General features: G+C 45.6%; 1 protein-coding gene across 1 annotated transcript in view; it reads right to left on the bottom strand.

The window, feature by feature from the left end:
- Positions 1-24042, bottom strand: part of DOCK8 (dedicator of cytokinesis 8) — a 172266-nt gene that overhangs the window by 85163 nt on the left and 63061 nt on the right. The window contains exons 10-16 of the mRNA XM_033163798.1: positions 12942-13022; positions 12143-12302; positions 10981-11120; positions 10228-10321; positions 9311-9473; positions 5178-5295; positions 4741-4811 (exon numbers count right to left, since the gene is read on the bottom strand). Coding sequence (XP_033019689.1) covers positions 4741-4811; positions 5178-5295; positions 9311-9473; positions 10228-10321; positions 10981-11120; positions 12143-12302; positions 12942-13022 — 827 coding nt within the window. The remainder of the gene's footprint in view (positions 1-4740; positions 4812-5177; positions 5296-9310; positions 9474-10227; positions 10322-10980; positions 11121-12142; positions 12303-12941; positions 13023-24042) is intronic.

Below are 24042 nucleotides of genomic sequence, written 5' to 3'. Positions count from 1 at the left end.
AAACACTGGAAAACGCAAGAGATGCCTACGATAAATGACTGGCAGATAAAGATATTTGAATACATGGAACTTGCCAAGATGACTGGAAGGATCCACGACCAGAAAGAGAAGGTGAAAGAAGACTGGAAGAAATTTAGAGAGTATCTGAAGAAGTATTGTAATATATAATGTATCCTTATGGAAGTGCAGATAGGTTTTCGGTAATATATATGATTTAATTTTTGGACAGAATTGACTGATTTTCTTTTTATTAAAATTTAAGATTTGAGAAGAGGAACCTGCTATAGGAGATAATTGGACAATGCAGCTCAGAGAGGGGGACTGAGGGAAGTCCCCACACAATGGAAAATAGTAATGTGATGGATTGTGAAATTTTTGTATTTTGTTTGTATGCTGTGTTTTGTTTGTTGCTTTTTTTAAAAAAATGCAATAAATATTATTTTTTTAAAAAATAGACTGCTTAAGGGGGAAGAAGCCTTTCATCTGGACGGAGGCAGCACAAGAGACGTTTGCCACAGAGGAGTACCTGCACCATGCAGACCCATACCAGACAATGATAGTGGTGACGGACGTATCAGAAAGAGCAATAGGAGCGGTGCTGCTACAAAGGGACAGGCATGGAGATCTGAGACTGTGTGTGTCTCATTCTCAGAAGTTGAATGCATTGGAGCAGAATTATACCATTTGGGAAGGAGAATTGCTTGCCATAAAGGAAGCTCTGGGCGTGTGGAGGCATCTGCTCAAAGGGGCCCAACACCAGGTAGAGGTGCGCACTGACCACAAGAACTTGGAGCACTGGAGAACTGTGAGGCACCTGAATCAGAGACAGATCCGATGGGCAGTTTTTTGCCCAATTCAACTTCCGGATATGTACCGGGACATCAAAATCAGAGAACAGACGCTCTGTCCCGAAAGCCCGAATACCTGGAGGGAGAGTCAGACACCGGGTTGAGATATGTGTTGAAACCACACCAATTGCAACTAGCAGCGGCACAGGTAGCGGGCCTTGCAGAGTTTAAGAGGCAGGTGGTAGAAGATGAGTTCGCATGAGATAAACTAGAAGCGGTGCAAGGAAGTGGGGACAGTGTCGAGGGCCTCAGCGAGAAAGAGGGAGGTGTTAAAGGGGGAGGTGCTCTATGTTTCGGCGGGAGAACTTCGGGCTCGAGTGCTACAACAATGTCATGATAACCCTACGGCGGGTCATTTTGGATACTACAAGACACTGTATCGTAAATAGAACCCTTATAAGGCAAACACAAAGGTCCGTATGGTTTTCCCAGTAGTGATGTATAGAAGGGAGAGCTGGACCATAAAGAAGTCTGATCGCTGAAGAATTGATGCTTTTGAATTATGGTGCTGGAGGAGACTCTTGAGAGTCCCATGGACTGCAAGAAAATCAAACCTATCCATTCTTAAGGAAATCAGCCCTGAGTGCTCACTGGAAGGACAGATCCTGAAGCTGAGGCTCCAACACTTTGGCCACCTCATGAGAAGACTCCCTGGAAAAGACCCTGATGTTGGGAAAGATTGAGGGCACAAGGAGAAGGGGACGACAGAGGACGAGATGGTTGGACAGTGTTCTCAAAGCTACCAACATGAGTCTGACCAAACTGCGGGAGGCAGTGGAAGACAGGAGTGCCTGGCGTGCCCTGGTCCATGGGGTCACGGGGAGTTGGACACAACTAAACAACAACGAGTCTCCAACTTCAGAGGAGTAATTGGCTGCACCTGAGTCGCCAAGAAGTAGGCGGTGGAGCAAGCAATTAGAGCAGAGACAGGCCAGCAGGAGGCAGGGGAGGACATGGCGTATATCTGGCCTTGAGAGGGGTTAGAAGCCAGTCAAGTCAACTGACTCCGACGGCGAAGGATGAGTTGTGGAAGCTTGGACTGCTGTAAGCCTGTTATTGAGAAATAAACCTCAGCTACTTAAACTGCCAGCGTTTCCATGTCTTGTGTGGGAGAAGTGCTAAACCTGACATTGCCCAAGAATGGTAGATTTGAGACTGGGTGATAGTTGGCCATATTGGTCGGGTCTAAAGATGTTTTTTTAAGAAGCAGTTTAAAGACTACCTCTTTCAGCAGGTCTGGGAAGGCTCCCTCGCAGAGGGAAGCATTCACCACCCAACAGAGGCCATCACCCTTCCTTGCTCACTTTTATTAGCCAGGATGGGCAAAGACAGGTGGTCGGTTTCACTCGTCCAAGCAGCCTGTCCACATGCTCGGAGGTAACAGATTGGAATTGATCCTGTGTAACATGACTAGTCAGGACTCCAGCACTCTCCCGCCCCAGCCCTGCTCCCACCTCCTTCCAAATCTGAGTGACTTTATCTGCAAAAAAACTTTGCAAAAGCATTGCAGGAGATCTTGGGGTCCCTACCAGGCTCCGGTGACTAAGGTAGTTGCAATAAATTGTGAACCGCCTGAGTCTCCTGCTGTTGTTTTCTGCAGATGCAATAGTGAAGGTCCTCTTCACCATCGCCATTGCCACTTGGTAGGCTTGACATTGAGCTCTGGCCCATGTCTGGTCTGATTCAAAATGAGTTTTCCACCACCATCTCTAGCCATCTCAACGATTGTTTTATCACCCTCAGCTCCGGGGGAAACCACGGGGCTGTCCGGGCTCCATGCAACCAGAGAGGGCACTTCGGAGCCAGACAGTCAATAGCCCTGGTTAACTTTGCATTCCAGCAGGCAACCAGGGAATCAGCTGAGAGGCCGTCAACATGGGATAAAAATCTCTGGAAGTCAATTGGATCCATTAAGTGGCATGAGCGGAACATCCAAATCAGTCCCACCTCCCTGCAGAGGGGAAGGGTCTTAGAGAAGTCCAGTTGCACCAGGAAGTGCTCTAACCATGGCACTTCTTTCGTTTCGCTTTTACTTAGTGTCAGATCACCAACATCTGTAGAGGTGAACACTAGGTCTAAGGCATGTCCGCAGCTATGAGTTGCGCCAAACCTATTCAGGGACAGCCCCATGGAGGCCATGCTCTCCATGAAGTCCCAAGCGGCCCCTTGTAAGTTCATGTCGGCATGGATGTTAAAATCCCCCAGGACAACCAAACTAGGTGTCTCCAGAACAAGCTGAAGCAGCTTGGGCAGGGAATCCTTGGTGCAGCGGGGAGGTCGGTATACAAAAAGGAATCCTGTACTGCCCCTATTGCCCAACTTCCAGAACATGCACTCAGAAAACTGGGTCTTCCCAATAGGATGCCTGGTGCAAACTAATGACTTCCTAAAAATCACTGCAGCCCCCCCCCCCCCGCCCACATGACCTGGGTTACTGTGCGTAAGAGAAACCTGGTGGATAAGCAGCAGCAAGGACAGGCCCATCTGCTTCATCCAACCAAGTCTCTGTCACACATGCCAGGTCAAGTCCTCCATCCACAATCAGGTTGGGGATGGCAGTGGTCTTATGAATCATTGACCTGGCATTGCACAGCAGCACCTTCAGGTTATGTGGGTCTCCCTTGCTGATTCCAGTATCCATCTTGTCAAGACCAGACCTGGAAGCAGGGATAGTCTTCAAACAACAACTAAACCTGCCTCCTCGGTAATGATATGGTCTGGTCCTGGCGTAACTCCTCCTCTTGCCCGTGATCCCTGAGATCAGGTGTCCCATTACACCACACACACACCCGGTGGAACCTGCCCCAGCTATTCTGTTGGCTGAGGCCCACTCCTAGGCAGCCCTGACCCTTTCCCTTTAAAAAGCAAAATACAAACTATACAATAACTTAATTAAATAGTGAAAGTAAAAACAAAGCAAGAACCAATTATGCTAAAATTAAACTACTCCCCACCCTGACTAAACATTTGTCCCTCCCCAAACAGAAAGAAAATAATAAAACAAAATAATATTTTTTTAAAACCACCATTCAAGGTACAGCAGATGAAGAACACTTTAAAAAAATTAAAAACATTTGCGCCGCTTGCTGCAGAGAGCTGCTCAGGCTATGTGTGCCTCCTAGGCCCGATGGAATTGGCTGGAGGAGGGAGCTGTCTTCCCAAACACTCACAGGAGCAGCAGGAGCAGCAGTGTCCCGGAGCCCTCTCTGGAGCCTCTTAAGCTGTGGCGGTGAACAAATTTCACTCGCCCGCAAAGAGGCCTCAAGATGCTTTGCTTTACCTGTCCCAGCTGCAGTTGGGCTTCTCCAGCCAGCCAGGTGCTGTGGCAGGGCAGAAGGCTGCGTTGGCTGGCGAAGACAGAAGCAATAGCCTTGGCGGAGGAGCCGTGGATGGAGGTAGAGCAACTGGGGCGTCGCCAGAGCTTTTACCCACCACCTGCTGCTGCTGCTTCCCGAAAGGCAACGCGGAGAAGACAGAGCCGCCCGCCAACGCGCAAGTGGCAGCTGCGACCCACCTGAATGAACACCATGGGAGGAATGAAGGAAGGAAAGAAAGCATGCGGAAAAGGGGCGTGGAGAAGGAAGGAAGGGCAGGCTAAGGGAGAGGGAGGAGGAGCAGGAGGAAAACGCAGCAGCAGCTGGCAGCCAGTGTCACATGCCCCCTTCACAGCGCTGCCCTGCTGAGGTGGGCAGACGGGCGAGCCAACTCCCACCGTGGGACAAGATTGCTCCATCCCTGAGAAGAAAAGAAGAGGGAAAGAACGCACGTGCCGGCGATCCACACAGCGATTCCCGGGCCGTCTGCGGGCTGGATCTAGAAGGCAATTGGGCCTGATCCAGTCTGCAGACCTTAGTTTGCCAACCCATGCCATAGATGGTAATGATAACCTTACTTGTTATGATATGTAACTGGTGTGCAAACCTCTGCAACAAATTCTGGATCTGAGGATTTCCCAAAAATCACCTACATGACAAAACATAATACATTAAACAACATCAATTAAAAAGTGACCAAGACATACAGCTTATGGTTATAACATAATGCATCAGTATTAAGCATTCATTTGAAGACAGGCTCAGGTTTGGATCAGGCTCAGGTCATGCAAATGCCAATTTGAAATATAAAAATTAAAGTTGACTTGTTAACAGAAGTGGCTTTAATTGGTGGTATTAGATCTCACCATAGTTAATTTCAGCTTTAATTAGCTCGGCTACTATCTGATCTGTTTTGCCACCTAGTAAATATATGTTGTCATAAATTGGACTACTTTTAAATTTAAAATGCTGCCTATTTTCATTTTGGCTAGAAATGCACAATAGACAATCTTACCGGCATTGCACAGGCAGGGTCTTCTCCACACATAAACTGTATCTTAATTGTAATATTTCGGCCTGAAGCCAGGCGGTTTGCAAAATTCAGCCGTTGTGGATACACATATAGAAGATTTCTGGGGGGAAATGAAATTTCAGAAAACCAAGAGATAATTTTATGTCACTTTTGCATTTGTTTAGAATTCTGTCCTGCCATTTGATACCCCAAATCCTCCTGATGCAGCATATGTGGAATGAGCTGAGGTGTTACTCCTGACAGTTGTAACTTGCCCCACACTGCGCCAACTTGGGCCCCACACCGTGGGTGCCCAGCATGCACACACTGCGTGTTCCAGTGCCACCACCCACCTGGACCGGGGCCTGCGCCTCCGCCATGAGGACTCCAGCCACTGCGAAACCTCCATCTGTGGACACAGTGGGTCCCAACAAAGGTCCCATGATGAAGACACAGGCCCCAGCTCAGTCACCACTACGGCATCTGAGTGCTGGAGTTAAGGCGGTGCTGGTGAGTGGTGGTGGCGGGGGAAGAAGATTGGGCGGTGCTGGGGCACCACAGTGGTGGGAGGGGCAAAGGTAGTGGGGGGCAGAGGCCAGGCCCCCCAACATAAGAATTGTGGCACTAGGGCACCCTGAAGTTGGCACCAGTGCCCATGCCTCACTTCCATAAAGCGGCTTGATAGACCTCCATCTTGGTATTAGACATTAGCATCACATTCTCCCATATCCTTTTGGAGAAGTGAGCCAGACAAAGGCCGCTTGAACTATATTACAGCAAGAGGTTTGGCATTAATGCCAATTGGTACTAAGGAAGGTGTACTTGGAATTTCTCTGGATTATTTGGGGGTGGGCAACAGAGGAATATATACTTTGATCCAAATTACTGATTTTAGAAGCAGAAGTTGCAGGAAGGAAACAGGGATTGCAGGGATTATGCTGGGAGATCCTCTGAGAGAATGTGTGTGTTAAATGCAAATTATGAATGTGTGTCTCTGTGTGTGTGGTGAATGCATGCATTTGAGTGGGATGTGCTGTATTGTATGTGTGTACATGCACACACTGGAGTAAGATGGGGATGCCCACTTTTGTCTTGGTCACTGCCAGGGAACCGTCAGAGACCAGCGGGGCGGTGCAGGGGCTGTCAAAGGACACAGAGCCCCAGCGCCACAAGGAGAGTGGGACAGCATCCAGAGGAAACAAAAGGCAGGAGGGAAGCCCGGAGGGGAGAGGGCTGGGGGATGTTCCAGAGCCCAGACACACACCCAGCCAGGCTAGAAAGGAGGGAGCAATGACGTTTCTGTTGCCCCAATTACGTAGAGGGGTGAAACGCAAAGAGGGAAGGGGGGGACTGGGGGTGCCGAAGTTCTTTTGCTGGGGGCACTCCAGGAAAGTGCCACTTCCAGGATCTGAGAGTGACTAAGGTGGACGCGAACTCTTGAGCTCTGCATTGTACTGTATATACTTGCACAATAAAACCTGTAAATAGACGGACCAGAATCCAGCCTCCTTACTCGTGAGAAACCACTACAGAAACCTCACAGCATCCCGGAAGTCATTGAGGTTTCTCATGATCGCAAAGGGTCAGTGCCACAATGAGCCAAGAAGAGGGAGCCGGGCAGCAGGGGTGTGGAGCCGCTGGGGACAGTGGCGATGGCGATCAGCAAGGGGCTGGCGGGGAGCTCGAGGATTTGTGGCGTCGCAACGCAGAGTTGGAGGCACGCATAACCGATCTTTCAGCAAGGCTCGAGGAGAGGAGACTGCTGGAACAGCAAGCTAAGGCTGCGCCGATAGGGAGAAAGGTAGCCACACTGGTGAGCAAATTTAAAGGGAACCCTGGAAGAAGTGGACCATTTGGATCCCTTCCAGTTGGGATTCAGGCCTCATCATGGGACTGAAACTGCCTTGGTCGCACTGGTCGGTGATCTCCAGCGGGCTAGGGACCAAGGTGAGAGCTATTTCCTAGTTCTGCTGGATCTCTCAGTGGCCTTTGATACCATCGACCATAACATCCTTCTGGACCGTCTAGAGGGGTTGGGAGCTGGGGGCACTGTTATACAGTGGTTCTGCTCCTTCCTCCTGGGCCATGTTCAGAAAGTGGTGGGGGGATAAGTGTTCAGTCCCCTGGGCTCTCACATGTGGGGTGCCTCAGGGTTCTGTCCTCTCCCCCATGCTTTTTAACATCCACATGCAGCTGCTGGGAGAGATCATCAGGGGGTTTGGGCTGGGTGATCATCAGTATGCAGATGACACCCAGCTCTACCTCTCTTTTAAATCAGAACCAGTGAAGGCGGTGAAGGTCCTGTGTGAGTGTCTGGAGGCGGTTGGAAGATGGATGGTGGCCAACAGATTGAGGTTGAATCCTGACAACACAGAAATACTGTTTTGGGGGGCAGTTATGGAGGACTCCCTGGTCTTGAATGGGGTAACTGTGCCCCTGAAGTACCAGGTGCGCAGCCTGGGAGTCATTTTGGACAATTCTGTGTCCAGGGCAGGGTATAAATAATAAATTGGTGTTGTTGTTGTTGTTGTTGTTGTTGTTGTTGTTGTTGTGAATGCAGTGGGTGCTAATAATTGTTCGGTATCTGGCATGCACACCCTCTTAACATTTCACAGCTGGAAATGAGCACACAATGTACTGTGTAAGACTCTTGTTTTCATGTCAAGGATCGCTAACAGATTGCCCAACCACTGCACTCCCACTGCACGTTCCAAAAGTCTCAGTCGTTTATAAGCTGTATTCATTCATTCATAGCCTATTCTGCACAGACTTATAAGCAAACAGCACACTGAATAGACACAGGGGGAAAACACTTATTTGCCTGATGATAGGCTGCTGACTATTCAAACCAAACATCATCAGTTGCTGCAATGTGTGCAACTGCAGGCAGTGTGCTGGATGATGTATTAAGTGTTCATGGACATGCACTGGCATGCACACAGACTCGGGACAGATGGCAGTTGTCTTCCATACCCCCTGCCCAGTCTCACAGATTTAACCTTTCAAGACCAGGAGGTAAGATGGGTAGGAGGTCCAAGCAATTCACCTTACCAGTATTTTAGAAGAGCATCCCCCACTCCCTATCTCTCCAAATGTGGACAACCATACATAACCAGAAGTCAGTGGCTATCCTGGGTAAATAAAGACAGCTGGGATATATGCAGAGGGGCACTGAACACACAAGGAGGACATTATTAATCCTTTCAAACGCCACTTAACATTTTCTCCCAATTGTTCACAGTTGCAGCTATTCTCAGAAAAGGAGGCAGATTTCTCTATGGAAATGCAGTGGCTCCCAGGAAAGGGGCAAGACTTTTCTCAAATCCTCTCCCAGTGTGCATCTTGACTGAGCCACTGCACCCCACATGCAGTAGTTATTCTCTGTCACTAGAATTACCACAAATAAAGTTTGAGGAGGCATTCAACAACCTCACCTAGTCATACTTCCACAGTCTTCAACATTTATCGTCTGATAACTTTGCTATGAATCACTTTCCCCATATGTCTTCATACTTGACTCACCCGAACACTGCTCTAAAGAATGAAACCCATGGCCCAATGAACTACAACCATTGGCCAAAGTTTAGTGGGCCCATATAGCTTGGGTGCCCTTTTCCACTCAGGAATATTATGACTTGAAATACTGAACTTTGTAGGTGCATATTGTCTCCTACAAACTAAATTTGTTTCTTGTTAAACACTGACACACATAGGACTGGACCAAGCCATTATGCTGTTGGAGGCAGAGGACAAGATGGCACCACCTTCGTCTCACCAACAAAGGCCAACTGGACCAGATGCTGAACTGAATTTCAAAACAGGAGACAGAACTGCATTCTCCACTGTGAGGACAGCAAACTAGTTTAAGGGCCACTGGGCAAGCTGCATGACACACATGGCTTTTTCCTTCAAGAAAAGGAGGATAAGGAGGAATGGCCAGAAGAGTTGTTGTCACTGCCCCCCTACATACCTCAGTATTTATGGCCTGAGGCACCTGTCTTGTTCTGCCTAATGACAGGGCCAGCCTTGGGATACCCATGACTAACTAGACAAGAGGTCTAGCTCATTTGATTTAGATATGTGGGTCCTAATTCAGGAAGAGAAAGGATTTACCTTGATCATGTTAATCCTCTTACCTATATACAGTATGGGGGACATAGACTTCTCGTACTGGAAACTCCAGAATCTCTTTATGAGGCCGACTGCGGTTTTCAGGGAATGGCTTCACCAGCAACAACTCTGGGCTGAGGCAGCAACTGAGAGCTTCTGAAACAGGGGAGATCTCCAACTTGAGCAATCCTTTAACAAAATATAGTAACATGGAAGACAAAAGCTTTATTAAAAATAAACAAGACAGAAGAAAATGCCAAATCTAACAAACGAGACAGGTCAATACACTCCGATTCACATATAGTCTTAGCATGTACACAGCCTGAGATGGCTGAGAGTGTGAACACTAGGTACACCATCCTCCACAGGATATTTGGCATGAGGTGATTCTCACAGGAGCACCTACGATATGATGCAGTGGGGAACAAATGGGAATGGGGAGCAGAGGTAAAGCATTGATTAGGGAAAATTATAACTGTAGGAGAATGACATGAACTGGGGTAAGGTAGCCTCAGCCTCCACCCAGGAGAAGGAGTGCTAAGAGAAGCCCGGGGTGGCAAGGAGAACAGGATGAATCCTTCAAGGCAAATAGTCCAGCACAAATCCCCAATAGCAGGAATACTGTTTGCCTGCTCCAACACCTGAGGAATCCCAAGAAACAAACTTGGCCAGGTTTGGATAATCTTTCTCAGCTTGACAAACCAGGGTTTATGAAGCAGGGAAGGAGTGCTGTGCAGAATGCTTTTCCTTCAGCCATCTATCTTTAGGTATTTCATTCCTGACTTGTATTAATCCCAAGTTCCTCACTGCGTCCAAAATGGTGGACAGTGGCTTAATGTCAGTGAACAAACCAGGATAATAAGCCATCGCTTATGGAGCTGGGAAAGCCTGTCTGAATCCAGTCACTGTATATGGCTGGACCTAGCTTTAATATTAAAAGTACCTGGTATAGATTTCACTCTTCTCTGCAAAGAAGACGATCTCTTGTAATCAGCTAAGAACTTGAATAAGTCTTCATCAGTCAGCCGATCTCCTTCCTGTAAACAGTGAGAAATTTGATAACAGTCTCATGATAAAAAATCAAATATTTTCTTTTGCAGCTAACTATATATGAAACACATGATGGGTGACTTAGGCCTGGTAGGTATCAATGTTCCATGTCCATGTTTATCATGTACCTTGATACTAATTATGTATCACTGTTAAATACAACTCAGTTTATCCCTTGTGTTCACTTAAAAAAATATAGCATTCAAAAAGAAACAATCACAAAAACTAAGCAAAATATAATATATTCAAAATTTTACTCATTTTGAAAGGTACATAATTTGAAAAAGTAAGTTTGATGGGAACCAAGTTATTTTAACTGCCTTGACAGAAGAGAACTTTTGTCTACTCAAAACAAGTCCTACTGAATTAGTGGAGCTTATTCCCAGGGAAGTAGGGCTAAAGTTACAGCTTAAACAATTCATAATTCTGCAACAGAATTAAAAATGCTGAACTTTTTTGTTTTCAATATTTATTAGACAAGAAAAACTCAGAAACTGCATACTGGTATTTTCAATTTCCTCTACATCACTACCCAAAAATACAGTGGTAAAAGTACTCCTCTTACTTATTTTGTTTGGCTACTTGTTTCTGGGTAACTGGAGGGGGGAAACCACAAAAATCTTGAAAATGTCAGTCTATACTATACCTGTTTAAAAAATGTGCTGAAAGTCAGAGTGGTGTTTTTGAAGGTTGGCAAGGCAGGAACATCCTCCAACACAAGGCTTCTTTCAGAAAGTCTTCTACCTTGCATTGCCATTGATTTTCTGTCACCAGTGGACCCTTTGCCTTCAGAGGAAAAATTTCAAATTCATCTTGGTTTCAATTTAAAAAAATGAATCACTTTACTACTGTATTGTTATGTTACACACTTTCGGGATGTAAAAAACTGAAAGACTTCCTCATTTGCTTACATTTTCCATCATCCCATCTTGAAGCTGGAAGACATCACTTAATGCAGATAGATGATAGATAGATAGATAGATAGATAGATAGAACATAGCTGTCAACCCTCCCTTTTTTGCCTTCCCTTCTGGGGAGGCTGTCAACCTTCCCTATTCCAGCTATGGCTGGAATAAGGGAATTTCCTGCAAAAAAGGGAAAGGTTGACAACTATGCTCATAGAAGCAAGTCTTACAATTAAGCAGTAAATAAAGAATATCACATACTTAATTCAAGAAAATTGTAAACACCTCCATACTTCATTCATTTCCATAACAGCCTTGCTGAAAACATAACCAGAGGCTGTGAGATTATGATTCCCCTGTTACAGGGCTAAAGGTCAAGCTCTGTATTACCACAGGGTAAGAAAGCCTTTCCATAAGGGCTTGTTCCTGTCATTGCTATAAACTAACATATCAGCGAAGGCAGCAGTGTGAAATTGCTGAGTTACATCTCACTGAGAAGTTTAGTACTATTCCTTTGGGTCTGAACAGAGTCAATGGCTTCCCATCCGACTCTCACAACAAGTGTTAATAAAATAATCTTAGCAATGCTGCTGTAAAGGGTGACTGTGCCTATGTAGTGCACTTTTAAGCTCCAACTGAAGACTGGGTTTTTTCCCCTGTGGAGGGCTGCATTGCCTTGGAGAGTAACCTGTTATTATTTGCCATATGTTTTTCTCCTTCATATCCTTGTAAACTGCCGACTTCATGGATCTTCCAAATCGTGCTTTACAAATACAGGACACAAATTACATTATAATCTAGAGGCCGGAGCAAAGCCACTTCCTTGACATTATATTGTTAAAACTTCCTGTTTTAGTATTAATTATTATGTACACATACTGTACACACAACATTTAAACTTACCATTTAAAACTTCTAATTCTGCTATATCTCTTTCAAGTGTTGAAACACTGAAGAAATTTGCTAAATTTATTGGAACCCAAGCAAAAGGCATACGATACTTTCCCAAACGTTGGCAAAAGGACTCAGCATGCACTTTTAATTTCTCAATTTTTTCTTTGGTCTGAAAGAAAGCAGAAAAAGGGGTTAGCTAAAATAAGACATGGATCCAAACACTCTGAAAATTAGTTTGTAACACACACTAGCAACCTCTGTTTATTCCTCTATAGATGCCATAAATTAAGGTTGTTAGAACAGGGGTGGAGAGAAAAGCAAAGCGGCAGAATAGAAGAGAGAAATAGCTTCAGAAATGGGATTGGGAAGGAGAAAAGTGAGCTTATTAATTGCATGGGAAGAGGAAAGTCTACAGGGTTTGCTAATTCATTATTTTATTTATTAATTTCTTTATTTCACAAGATTTATATACTGTTTTGATTGGAAACAAACCTCAAATTGGTTTATAAAAAACAACAAAATCATCAGTAGAAAAACAGATAAAAATGACTATTTGAAACAGCCAATATATAAATAAAATCAACGATAAGCCAAAATGTGGGGGAATGGCAGGTGGAGTGTGTAAGCAGAGAGAGCAGAAACATAGCCCCCCAGTTATTATACATAGATAAAAACCACAACAGTCCTGAGGCACTGAATTTAGACTCAAATAGGAGCACTTTAATAATATTTCTGGTTTAAGCTTTCGCAAGCCATCTTTGACAGACAGATGTATCAGGGGAGCAGGTCTTTATTATATCACATGTACCTTCCCAACTTCACTTTCTTTTAGAACCAAGTAGGGTTCTGCACAATCTCCAATTTCACCTTGTTGAAGAACTTTTTCAATCTACCAAAAAGGAAAGAAAATAAAAGAAAAAATAGATTTCAAAAAACTGAAAAGAAAATGAAATTTAATAAAGTACATTGCTAGTATATGTCAACATAGTAAAATTTGGAACATAAGCTATAGTTACTAAAGCCACTTCTGCCTATCGGCAGGAGGTGGCGTTGCGGGCATCACGACCCGAGCACGCGTGCAGGGGCTGATACACAGCCCCTGCACGATTGGTGGATTCCCGAGGCTTCTCCCCAGTGGCCGACCAATCAGGTCGGCCGAGGGGAGGGGAAAACAGACCCTTTAATTCGAGACGGCGGGAATCCTTCCCCCTCTCTTTTCGCTGCCCCCAGCCGCATCGGTTCTCCCGCCCACCCACCCTTTAGGTTAGCTATTGACTTTGCTATGGACTCTGGTTGGTCGCCTCACTTGGCTGGGGGGCCAGGTAGGACTTTTTCCCATTGGACTAGCCAAATTGGGTTTTTTCACCTACCTTGTAGCAATTCGTCACAACTTTGGTTTTGGCGGTTAGGCATTGGATAACATCAATAGAGGTTAAAAGGGGAGGTAGCGCCATCACCTGCCCCTCACTGGAAGGGTATTCCTTTAAAAGGTTTCCGGGGGCGTGGTCCCATCTGAAGCCTAGGGAGGTTAGGGCCTAAGCCACGCCCCAACAGTGATCACAGGGGCAGTTCCCCTTCATAAGTGTCAGGGGTGCTGCCCTTGATGGTTAACCCTTCACGGACCTCCAACACTCGGGTTGGGGGTCAGATATAGTGGTTAGGATCCAATGCCTAAGCCAACCAATGCCGCTCAACATCCGTAACCAATAAAGTTGTGGCCTTTACGCCCATTTAATTCGATTCAATGTGTCCTGTGTCATTATTCACCTGGGAGGGAGGGATATAGCCACGCAATTACAACCTGGGTCAGTACTGAGAGAAATACCTTCCCTCCCTGTGCTGATGAGATTCAAAGGAGAAGAAAATGGAAAGATCTTCAGACTTGTTGAAAAAGATGTGCGTAAGGCAAGGACTGTTGCTTTTGGAGTATTATGGGATGGAGGTGCTAAGCTGGTGAAAATTAAAAAAAATATTATTATTATTTTAAAAAGAGAAGTGCTGAACTGGGGAGTGGAGGGGCTGAGTTAATCTTGAGAAACCAGCTATGCACTGAATAACAACCACAACAGCACTGCAGGCACCCAGAAAGGGTCATCTTTGGAAATGGTGATGATTGATATAAATGGCAGAGGTTAAGGTCAATGAAAATTATATACTAGAATTGCCATACAGAGAATGAAATGAAAGCAGTATTATATTATCACTTGAAGCTTTACAAAAGTATGTAAATGCTTTAAATCGGTGTTTCTCATTTTTGTAAATTTTTTAAATTAATTCTCTAATATACCTCCAATAATAGCCAAATTATAACTATAACAATTAATTCCCAAATTATACAATTCTCAAAATGCCAATCTACTTCCAATTAATACATTTTAGTTAAAGTGGCTCCCCGCATGATGGTTTGGGTGCATTTCCAATCTTATATCACTGTGTTCTATAATGCTAATTAATATCATTAAAAAATTCCTACTAATAGCCCCTTAGAGACCAAGTTTGTTATTGGTATGCACACGAAAGCTCATACCAATAACAAACTTAGTTGGTCTCTAAGGTGCTAGTGGAAGGAATTTTTTTATTTTATTTTTTGACTATGGCAGACCAAAACAGCTACCTATCTGTAACTTAATTAATATCAGTTACATTTCATCACTGCCAAACTGCGGGAGGCAGTGGAGGATAGGCGTGCCTGGCAGGCTCTGGTCCATGGGGTCACGAAGAGTCGGACACGACTGAACGACTGAACAACAACAACATTTCATTATACATGACAAAGCTATTTTTAGCTATCTCACCCCTTGCCTCTTCCTGTAAGACCAATTGCAGTCGTTAACAGTCGTCAACAGGTTTTCCACACCTATCAGCCAATCCCCCATTCCCACCACCCTTCTGAGTAATACCCGTCCCCACTCTCTCACTATATATAAGGGTCTGGTGACTTCTGTTTCAGTGTATCTGAAGAAGTGTGCATGCACACAAAAGCTCATACCAAGAACAAACTTAGTTGGTCTCTAAGGTGCTACTGGAAGGAATTTACTATTATTATTTAGTTACATTTCAGTTATAATAATAATCCCTTAGGCAACAGCTACATTGTGAGGATCTGAAAGGGTTACACACAGATCTAGCTACGCCGTCACACAGGAACTGACGTGTGATGTTATACTTTGTAATATGAGACTTCTATGATTCTCAGACCGAGTCTGAAGTCTGTGTGAGAAGGTTGGTTTCGTTTTTGCTTGTACCGGAGAGGAGCCATGAACGCCTCATCTCCGGGCATTTGATTTATGCTACGCTGTAATAAATCTGCTTTGCTGACAGTGGAGGAGTCAGTGTACGTTTGTTAAAGACTGCTGATTTAACAAAGACGATATTGCAGGGGGTTTCGCTTCATGAACGCTGTGCATTTAAACTCTGCTATGAAAGTGAAAGTATTTTGGAACTGCGTGATCGGGAAGCCTGCCGGACCCATTTTGGTGATTTATGGCTTCTGAACGCGGGGGGGGGGGGGGGTTTATTGCTCCTGACCCCTCGCAACACAAAAGGTTATGGCTTTGCTAATTGCCTGCCTGCTATCGTCTTAGAAGGGAGGAATGGACAGCGTGCCAAGGCAGTGAAACCCAGCTGGAGTGCAGCCAGGGCTGGCAAGCATTCGCTGGTGGGACGACGCCATTAATCCGGAGCCGGGAGCTTGAGTTCTACAGCAGTAAGTAGGAAAGCCCCGGGGGGAGAGAATGGCTGCCGCTGCTGAAGGAAATGAATCCTTTTCCTGCCCCTTTCCTCCACTGAATGGAGAAAATTATTTGGAATGGAGAGTCAAAGCCCAAGCTTGGATTCTTGCCAGAGGGCTTAGTGAGACCCTGCAAAACCCCCCTGTCCAAGCTGCTGCTGGCGCTGGAGCTGCAGCGGTCGCAGCTGCGCAAGCTGAGCAACGCAGGGATGAGAGAGCCAGGGGAATGCTCATAATGGCCCTGGAAGGTTCCCAATTGCCCCTGATAGCTGGACTTGAGAGTGCCCACGCTATCTGGAACGGGCTGGAAGGAATTTATATGAGACCTACAGCTGGTGCAAAAATCCATTTGACCAGGCAGCTGTATGGCTTAAAACTGGCTCATGGACAGAGCGTCCAAGACCATGTGCAAAAGGTGATAGCCACGTTGGAAAAGCTGAGGCTTTTGGGCATCACGTACACGGAGGAGCAGAAGTCGTATATCTTGCTCACTTCTGTTTTTGATGAGTATGAGAGCCTTTGTCTTACTCTGGAAGCCATGCCAGCCGCAGATCTTAATCTCCGGTTGATTGCGGGACGCTTACAGGAGGAGGAGAGTAGGAGGCACAGTGACTCCGGCAATGGATATGCTGGAGGCTGCCCTGTTCCCAGCAGGAGTGGGGGGGCAGCTAGAAACAAAAGCCATGATGAGTCTACTGTGCAGGCCTATGCTGCTACACGTCGCTGTTATCTCTGTAATTCGAGTAGCCACCTGCAACGAGACTGCAAGGCCAGAGGCACTGCTAATGTCAACACACAGATAAGAGGTTTCGGCAAGCCTGGAAACGCACGTAGGAGAGGCACAGGTGGGGGCTCGACTGGAGGAGACCCACGTTATCTTGCTGCTGCTATGGCTACCGTCAAGGACGTTCCTGTTGCTAAGTTACAGTTCCTGATTGACACAGCAGCATCGCATCATTTTGTGCCATCTGGTGACCATGCTCGGGACTGCAAGGACATTGTTGGAGGCAAACAAGTTTCCCTTGCTGATGGTTCAAAGAAAAAGCTACAGACTGAAGCTACTGTCTTTGTTGATTTTTTACAGGCTGATCTTCAATGCTTTGTTCTTCCAGGCATGAAGCGCTGTTTATTGTCTGTGTCTTCTCTTTTAAGGGATGGGTATGTGGTTCATTTGGAGAATGATGTCTGTACCATCTCTAAAGGGGGTAAACTGTTGGTCAGTGTTCCTTGTAATGATGATGGAGTTTTTGTTTTGGAAACAGGTAACAGTACCTCTGACACAGCACAGGCGCTGTGCGCCAATACGCCGATGCATCGCGATTGTTTACACTTATGGCACCGACGCTTTTCTCATAGGAATTGGCAGTACGTAAAGAAGGCCCCAGGTAACACGCAAGGGTGCGAGTTTTCACCATGCTCACGGTTTCTTGACTGTGCAGCATGCAAACAGGCCAAGGTAAAAACGTGCCATTTTCCTAGGTCAGATAGAGTCACCACGGAGTGTTTTGCCCTAGTTCATGCAGACCTCTGTGGTCCTTTCCAGACGCCCAGCATGGGCGGAGCCAGATTCATTCTAACTCTCACGGACGACCACTCGAGAGTAGGCTGGTCGATTCCGCTCAAACACAAGGGGGAGGCGGCCAGCATGATCAAGGAGTGGGTCGTTGCGGTTGAACTTGAGTTTTCCTGCAAAGTTCACAGCTTTCAGTCGGACCGAGGAATGGAATTCTTAGGGTCCGCACTGCAGGGGTTTTTCCGCCAGAAAGGTATCAAGCACAGGTTGTCAGCTCCATATGCTCCTCCCCAGAACGGAGTTGCTGAGAGGAGGAACAGGACGCTGCAAGAGGCGGTGTCAGCCATGCTTTTCGATGCTAAGTTGCCTCAGAAGTTCTGGGCTGAAGCATGGAAGTGTGCTTCTTTCTGCTTGAACCGCACCTACAATTTGGTGGTAGGTGACACGCCCTATGCTCTGTTGTATGGCAAAAAGCCAAAGGTTCACTTCATGAGAGTGTTCGGCTGCCAGGCTTATGTGCTGCTGCCTAAAGCCAAGCGCCGTAAAGGTGGACCTAGGTCCCAAAAGATGATCTTCGTCGGGTACGAGCCAGCCTCCAAGGCCTGGAGGTTCGTCAACCCTGAGGGGAAGGATCAGTCTAGGGTAGTGCTCAGCTGCAGTGCTGAGTTCTGCGAGCAGGAGGGGTGGAAACGTGTTCACGGCAATCCAGAAGTTCTCACTGACATTCTGGAAGGTCCTGAAGATGTGGGACAAGCAGGTGCACCATCGGCTGGTGGTGGTGGTCCGGGTGGTGGTCCGGGTGGTGGACCAGGTCCAGCTGGCGGACCAGCCCCGGCCGTTGGTCCAGCTCCGAGAGGTGGTGGTGCTGCCACTCCTGGCGCTTCTGGTGGTTCGGGCCGAGCACCCAACCAAGGCCAGGTTGCACCACGTCCAGTAGCTACTCCGAAGCAAGAGCCGCGGAGTGCACCAGTTTCTCCAAAGGCTAGATCTGGAAGATAGTTCAAGCGCAGTAGAACGTCTCCAGAGGCTGGTCCAGGGGAACCATTCAAGCGGAGCAGGTCAGTAGGAGAGTCACCAGACGTCAGGGACTCACAGGCAGAGTCCAGCTCGTCTGGGTCAGAGGGGGACTCCGATGACACACTGAGGAGGTCCCAGAGAACCAGGAAAGGAATTCCTCCTGAAAGGTACACAGCCACTAGCGTGTGGGCTTGTATGGCTCTGTGTGAGCCAGAGAGCTTTGAAGAAGTGCAGAAATTGCCTGAGCCGGAAGCCAAGAAGTGGCACCAGGCAATGCAGAAAGAGATGGACTCCATGAAGACACTGAAGGTGTTCTCCACAGTGACGCTGCCCAGATCTTCGCCATATTTCCCTCAGCCTAGAAAAAGGTGGGCAGTTTTCGAATATGCTGAAGATTTAATACTCCTTTCCACCTCCCAGAACCTCTGCAGCGTTCTTATCACAGCCCCCAAATTATTTTCCTTCCAGCAAGAGATTTATGGCTCAGTTAAACTTTATTTTATATTACATTCTGTCAGTAGAACACACAAATCTCAGTCTCTTTTTCCTTGTCTGTTGTTTTTAAACATAGGTGAGGGGAATTACTCTGTCTTTCGAACACAGTCAAACTTGAGCTTCCCCTCCCCCTCCTTTCTTCATTTCAGATCACACGCAGTTTCCATTTTTGCTTGTTAATATCAATATTATCCCTATGTCCCTGCCTCACTTTTTATCTTGTATTCTGGAGAGGGTTCGGAATCATAAATATATAAATATATAAAAGGAACTTAGAATAAACAAACCAACTTGAATGGAAATTGCCAAGAATACAGCTGATGATTAAGTGATAATTTTGAGTAATGGATTGCAATTGGAAATAATTTAAAATATTCAACGCAGTAACGAGAGGGGATTCAAAGATGGCTACGGCTTGGCAAGCAGGCTTCGGAGCTCTGCAGATAACAGGACTGTAATTAGCACCAATTGCTACCCAGGGAAGTAATTTTTCCTTTTTTTCCTTTTCTACTTTTAAACTTACCAACCTACTGAGATTCTATCAGCACCTTCTTATCTATGCTACGAGAAACACCTTGGGCAAGTTCTGCGAAGCCCCCTGGGCAGGCCGCCAGCTGTTAGTTATTAACCGCCAACGCCCTTTTATACTTTGTTCCTGGAACTCCTGGCAGTCACCACACAGAGAAGCTCTTAAATTGAACAAACAGAGCACTTTCTATTTTTTCTCTTCTCTTCAGTTAAGGAAACCTCTCCTTGTCTACTCCCCACTGTAATACAATGCCTGCTAGCAAATGCTACAGGGACCCAGAGGAGGCAGTTCTTTCACCAACTCCCAAATAATCTAAAATGCAGGAATTTTTTTTAACAAATCTGCTTTTACAGTTCCAACAAAAAACCAGTTTTCTCCCCTTAAAGATGACTGTGAACATGAGGAGAATACTCAAGGGCAGAGCGTAGAACTGGATCCAACAATGGGGCAAGTTGACCCTGTGCCTCTAAGAGAGGAAGGAATAACAAGTAGGGAGAGCACTCAATTAACTCTAATTGCAAGAACGGTTGAGCATATCTTGCAACAAATTAGAGGTACTGCCTCTCAAATAACCCAATTATCCAAAGAGGCCCACAGTTTATCAGATCATAACAAGCAGGCACTAACAGAACACCAAAGCACCAAAGTGAAATGGCGACATCAAGAGCAGACCCCTAAGCTCGACGTAGAACACGCAGAGGCTCTTAAAACAAACTCTTCTTATTTAACCTTCCAACCAAAAAAGATCTGCATGACAATTTGTGGAAGGCCAGGTCAAACTCCTAACTGGAAAGGTGCCCAGCACTCCAAACAACATTTATTGGGCTTACTTGGTATTGGACTTACAGAGACCGACTTAGTTGGGACTGAACCCTTGAATACCACAAACCAAATCCAATTTTTTTTACTGTAGTTACAAGTAGGTAGCCGTGTTGGTCTGCCACAGTAAAACAAAAAATAAAATTAAAAAATTCCTTCCAGTAGAACAAACTTAGTTGGTCTCTAAGGTGCTACTGGAAGGAATTTTTTTATTTTTTATTTTGTTTTGACCAAAAAATTATCTTAACTCTTTCCTCTACTAGACTGCCCTCACAGATAGATAGATGTTTATTCGGCATTTGCGCCCATCATACAATACAATCATACAATACAAAACAAGCAGTCAATCAAAAATCAAATAAAATCAAATAAAACGACGACCCAATACAGGCTGCGGATATAATAACAAAACTCACAAGGACCAATATTATCACTTTGATAAAACATATCTAAAAAGAATTAAGGTTAAAATTTAGGCACCCAAAACTAAAACCAATGTCTATTTTTGAAAAACATATCTAATTATCAGTAACCGGCTGACATCCCATTTTGTCTCTTGTGCAAGATGACGGCTGTTAGGAATCTAGCAACCTGTAGAGTTATATAAGGGTCCACATCTTGGAGAACCCAAGCAAGACGTAGGTCAACTGGCTTATCAGCAATGGACTGAATTATCGGATTTAATATACTGGCACGTATCGATCTGTACATAGGGCAATTGAACATTACATGCTGTAGAGATTCAGTTGATTTATTTTCACAGGCACACATAGGAGAAACTTGGCCCTTAGTAAATCTATGACTCGGCACGTTCAATGGAAAAACATTAAACCTAGCTCTAATGAAGGCATAACGATGTGAAGCAACCGTGAGTGATGTTAAATAAGATGGAACTCTGTAGATAGGGGTAATGCCGATATTTAACGGCGAACAAACTCCCCCACCAGTTAAGAGATTTTGATATAGCTCCACATCATCCAGACTTTGATTTATACACCTTTTTGCTGCAGTAAGATCCAATTTGAGTAATTCAGAAGGTGAGATCTCATAGGTCAGCAATTTGGCATGGATTTTTCCAGCCCACAGATTTGTGAAATCATCCCGCCACATGCACTGAATAAGATAGTGGTTCGGGAGTTTATGCCAAAGGGTTAGCCAGTAAATCAAAGCTCGCCTCCACAAAACTGACTCCACTGAGGAGATCTTCATTTCTAGGCGAATGGCTGCATTACTTACGCATGATGGTAATTTTAAGAGTCGACGTAAGAATTGGCTTTGAAGCGACTCTAAAGGTGCGAGATTTGCAAAAGCGGCCCATAAAGGGGCAGCGTAGGCCATTGTGGCCGACACTTTAATGCTGTACACTTTCAAAGCCGCAGGGATGTATAACGCCCCCTCAGAAAAGTAGTGGGCAACGATAATCTGCTATGCGCGGAGCGTGGATGAATTTGTGTGAGTCGGCTAGAGGCTTCCTCATGTCACTGATGAATAAGTTAAAAAGAAATGGTGCTAAAATGCAACCCTGGCGTACTCCCCTATTTATTGGCACAAGGTTAGTTAGATCGCCAGCAGGTGTTAGTCTCACCCTGGCCACAGACCCATCATGAAGTTGGGAAATAAGCCACAAAAGTCTTCTGTCAATTCCCCAATGGGCAAGTTTATCCCATAGTATTTTTCTCAGGATACTGTCGAACGCCGCCTTCAGATCTATGAAGGCAGCGCATAGCTGGCTCCGTCGGGGTGTCGAATATTTCTGGGCTAAGTGATGTAGGACAATAGCCTGATCTGTTGTGGATCGGTTTAATCTAAAACCGGCTTGTTTGTGGCCAATCAAATTAGCCTCGTCAGACCACTTCATCAACCTTACCAACAGAAAACGGGCGTATATTTTCCCGATGATTGATAACGGGCTAATGCTCCTGTAGATCCCTGGGTCACCGGGGGGGCCTTTTTTATAGATAGGAATTATAATGGCCTCCTTCCATATTGCTGGTATTGAGCCAGTGGCATTAATTGCATCAAAAGCTTTAGCCAGTATCCCTGCCCACCATACAGAATGAAGCTTTATAGCCTCAGCCGGAATCAGATCCGGCCCAGGGGCCTTACCAATTTTCAGCTGCGCTATCAGTTCAAGAATTTCGGTGGGGTCGGTATTTGGCCGAACAGGAAGGGAACTAAAAGACGGACCCAAGTGAGTGGTTGAGGTCTCTGCCACGGAGAAGTACTTTCTCAGGAACTGTTCCCAAGTAGGGGCCGGAATAACCGCCAAGGGGTATTTCCTCGTTCTTCTATTTATTAAGGACCAAAATTTCCGGGAATTTTGAGATTTTGAGGCCGCTACTATCGTCTGCCAGCGATTTAATTGCCACTCCCGTTTGGCCATTTTCTGGGCCTGTTTGTATGCCGTTTTAGCCTGGGAGTAAGCTGGGGGTAAAGTAGAAGCACCAGAAAGTTTATAGTCCTTATATATAGTACGTAGATGGAGTCTGGCTTGTTTGCAGGAGGAGTTGAACCAAGGGGCGCCAAGTTTAAAATCCTTATTAGCACTATACACAGATAAATTAAAAAAACAAGTTAAAACTCCTGTCAGGCAGGAGAAAAAATTCAAACACTTGATGGGGTCACATGTGGCTAGTCCTATGTCCGGCTGGACCCCAGGATGTTCTTTTTGGATAAAATCCGCATATCTTTGGGCAAGGGCGGGAGACCATTTAGTCGCCCTTATTTTGGTAGTCGACTCCTCGTTCACCCAGATTGGATGGAAACGCTCAGTCAGCTGCCAGTCAACACATAACTTAACTATCAGAGGTAGATGGTCATTGAATTGAGCATTATCAATTTTGAAGAGGGCAACATTCAGAAATAGATCTCGAGAAACCAAAACATAATCTAGGACACTATTTGATTTTGGTCCCAGGTGGGTGAATTCTCCCGGTATATCAGGAGGACACCTGCCGTTTAATATTATTAAATTTAGGCGAGTGGCCATCTGATAAAGTATCACTCCTGCTTCATTAGCCTTTATATCCTTAGAAATTCTGGGGGGGGGGGGTATGGTCTAAATCATAGTTTTGAGAACCGGAGTCAACCCACCATTTGGACTTCATAAGAGCCTACCGATTTGAGGCTATCCAGGCATTGAAATCGCCTCCTATAATAGATGGAACATTTGGAAACTTGAGATAACCGGATAGTAAAAAATATTCTAGGGATTCCCATCTAGAAGTGAGTTCGGCAATTAAGCCTCCTGGAGGAAGATAGACATTTGTAATCAGTAAAGAAAACTTTCCCCCAGAGATCAGCCCAGTAAGGGCATAAGGCGGTAAGGCATGCACAAGGGAGAGTTTTGCCCGTAGTTTAAGAGATATGCCAATTATGAGACCTCCCTTAGGGCGGCCACCTTTCAATGAAGGGCTAGCAGGTAGAGATATAAGCTCAAAACCATTTATCACAAGTTCCTCCTCTACCCAGGTTTCTTGTAATAAAATAATGGGAAAAGAATTTATATATTTTTGGAATTCTGGATCTGATTTTTTACTTTTCCACCCCACAATGTTCCAACTTAATATTGAAGGCTGAAAATTCCCAGCTCTTTCTAACTGTCATTTGGAAGGTTGGCTCAAATTTGATACAGGAAGGAACGGGGCAGCAAAGAAATCAGTTATTTTCCTCTGATGAAAACCCCCCCATCGAGACTATGTAGGAGGATTGCCAATATTGTCTAGCTGTTGATCCTGGCCACTTATTCTGTTAGGAGTGGATCCTCGGGCGTAAAAGGCCGCCTTTTCCAGAGAAGTTTGGTGGGC

The sequence above is a fragment of the Lacerta agilis genome, chromosome 11, assembly GCF_009819535.1.
Source record: "Lacerta agilis isolate rLacAgi1 chromosome 11, rLacAgi1.pri, whole genome shotgun sequence".
Lineage (NCBI taxonomy): Eukaryota > Metazoa > Chordata > Lepidosauria > Squamata > Lacertidae > Lacerta > Lacerta agilis.
This window is presented reverse-complemented; position numbering and strand designations above follow the sequence as displayed.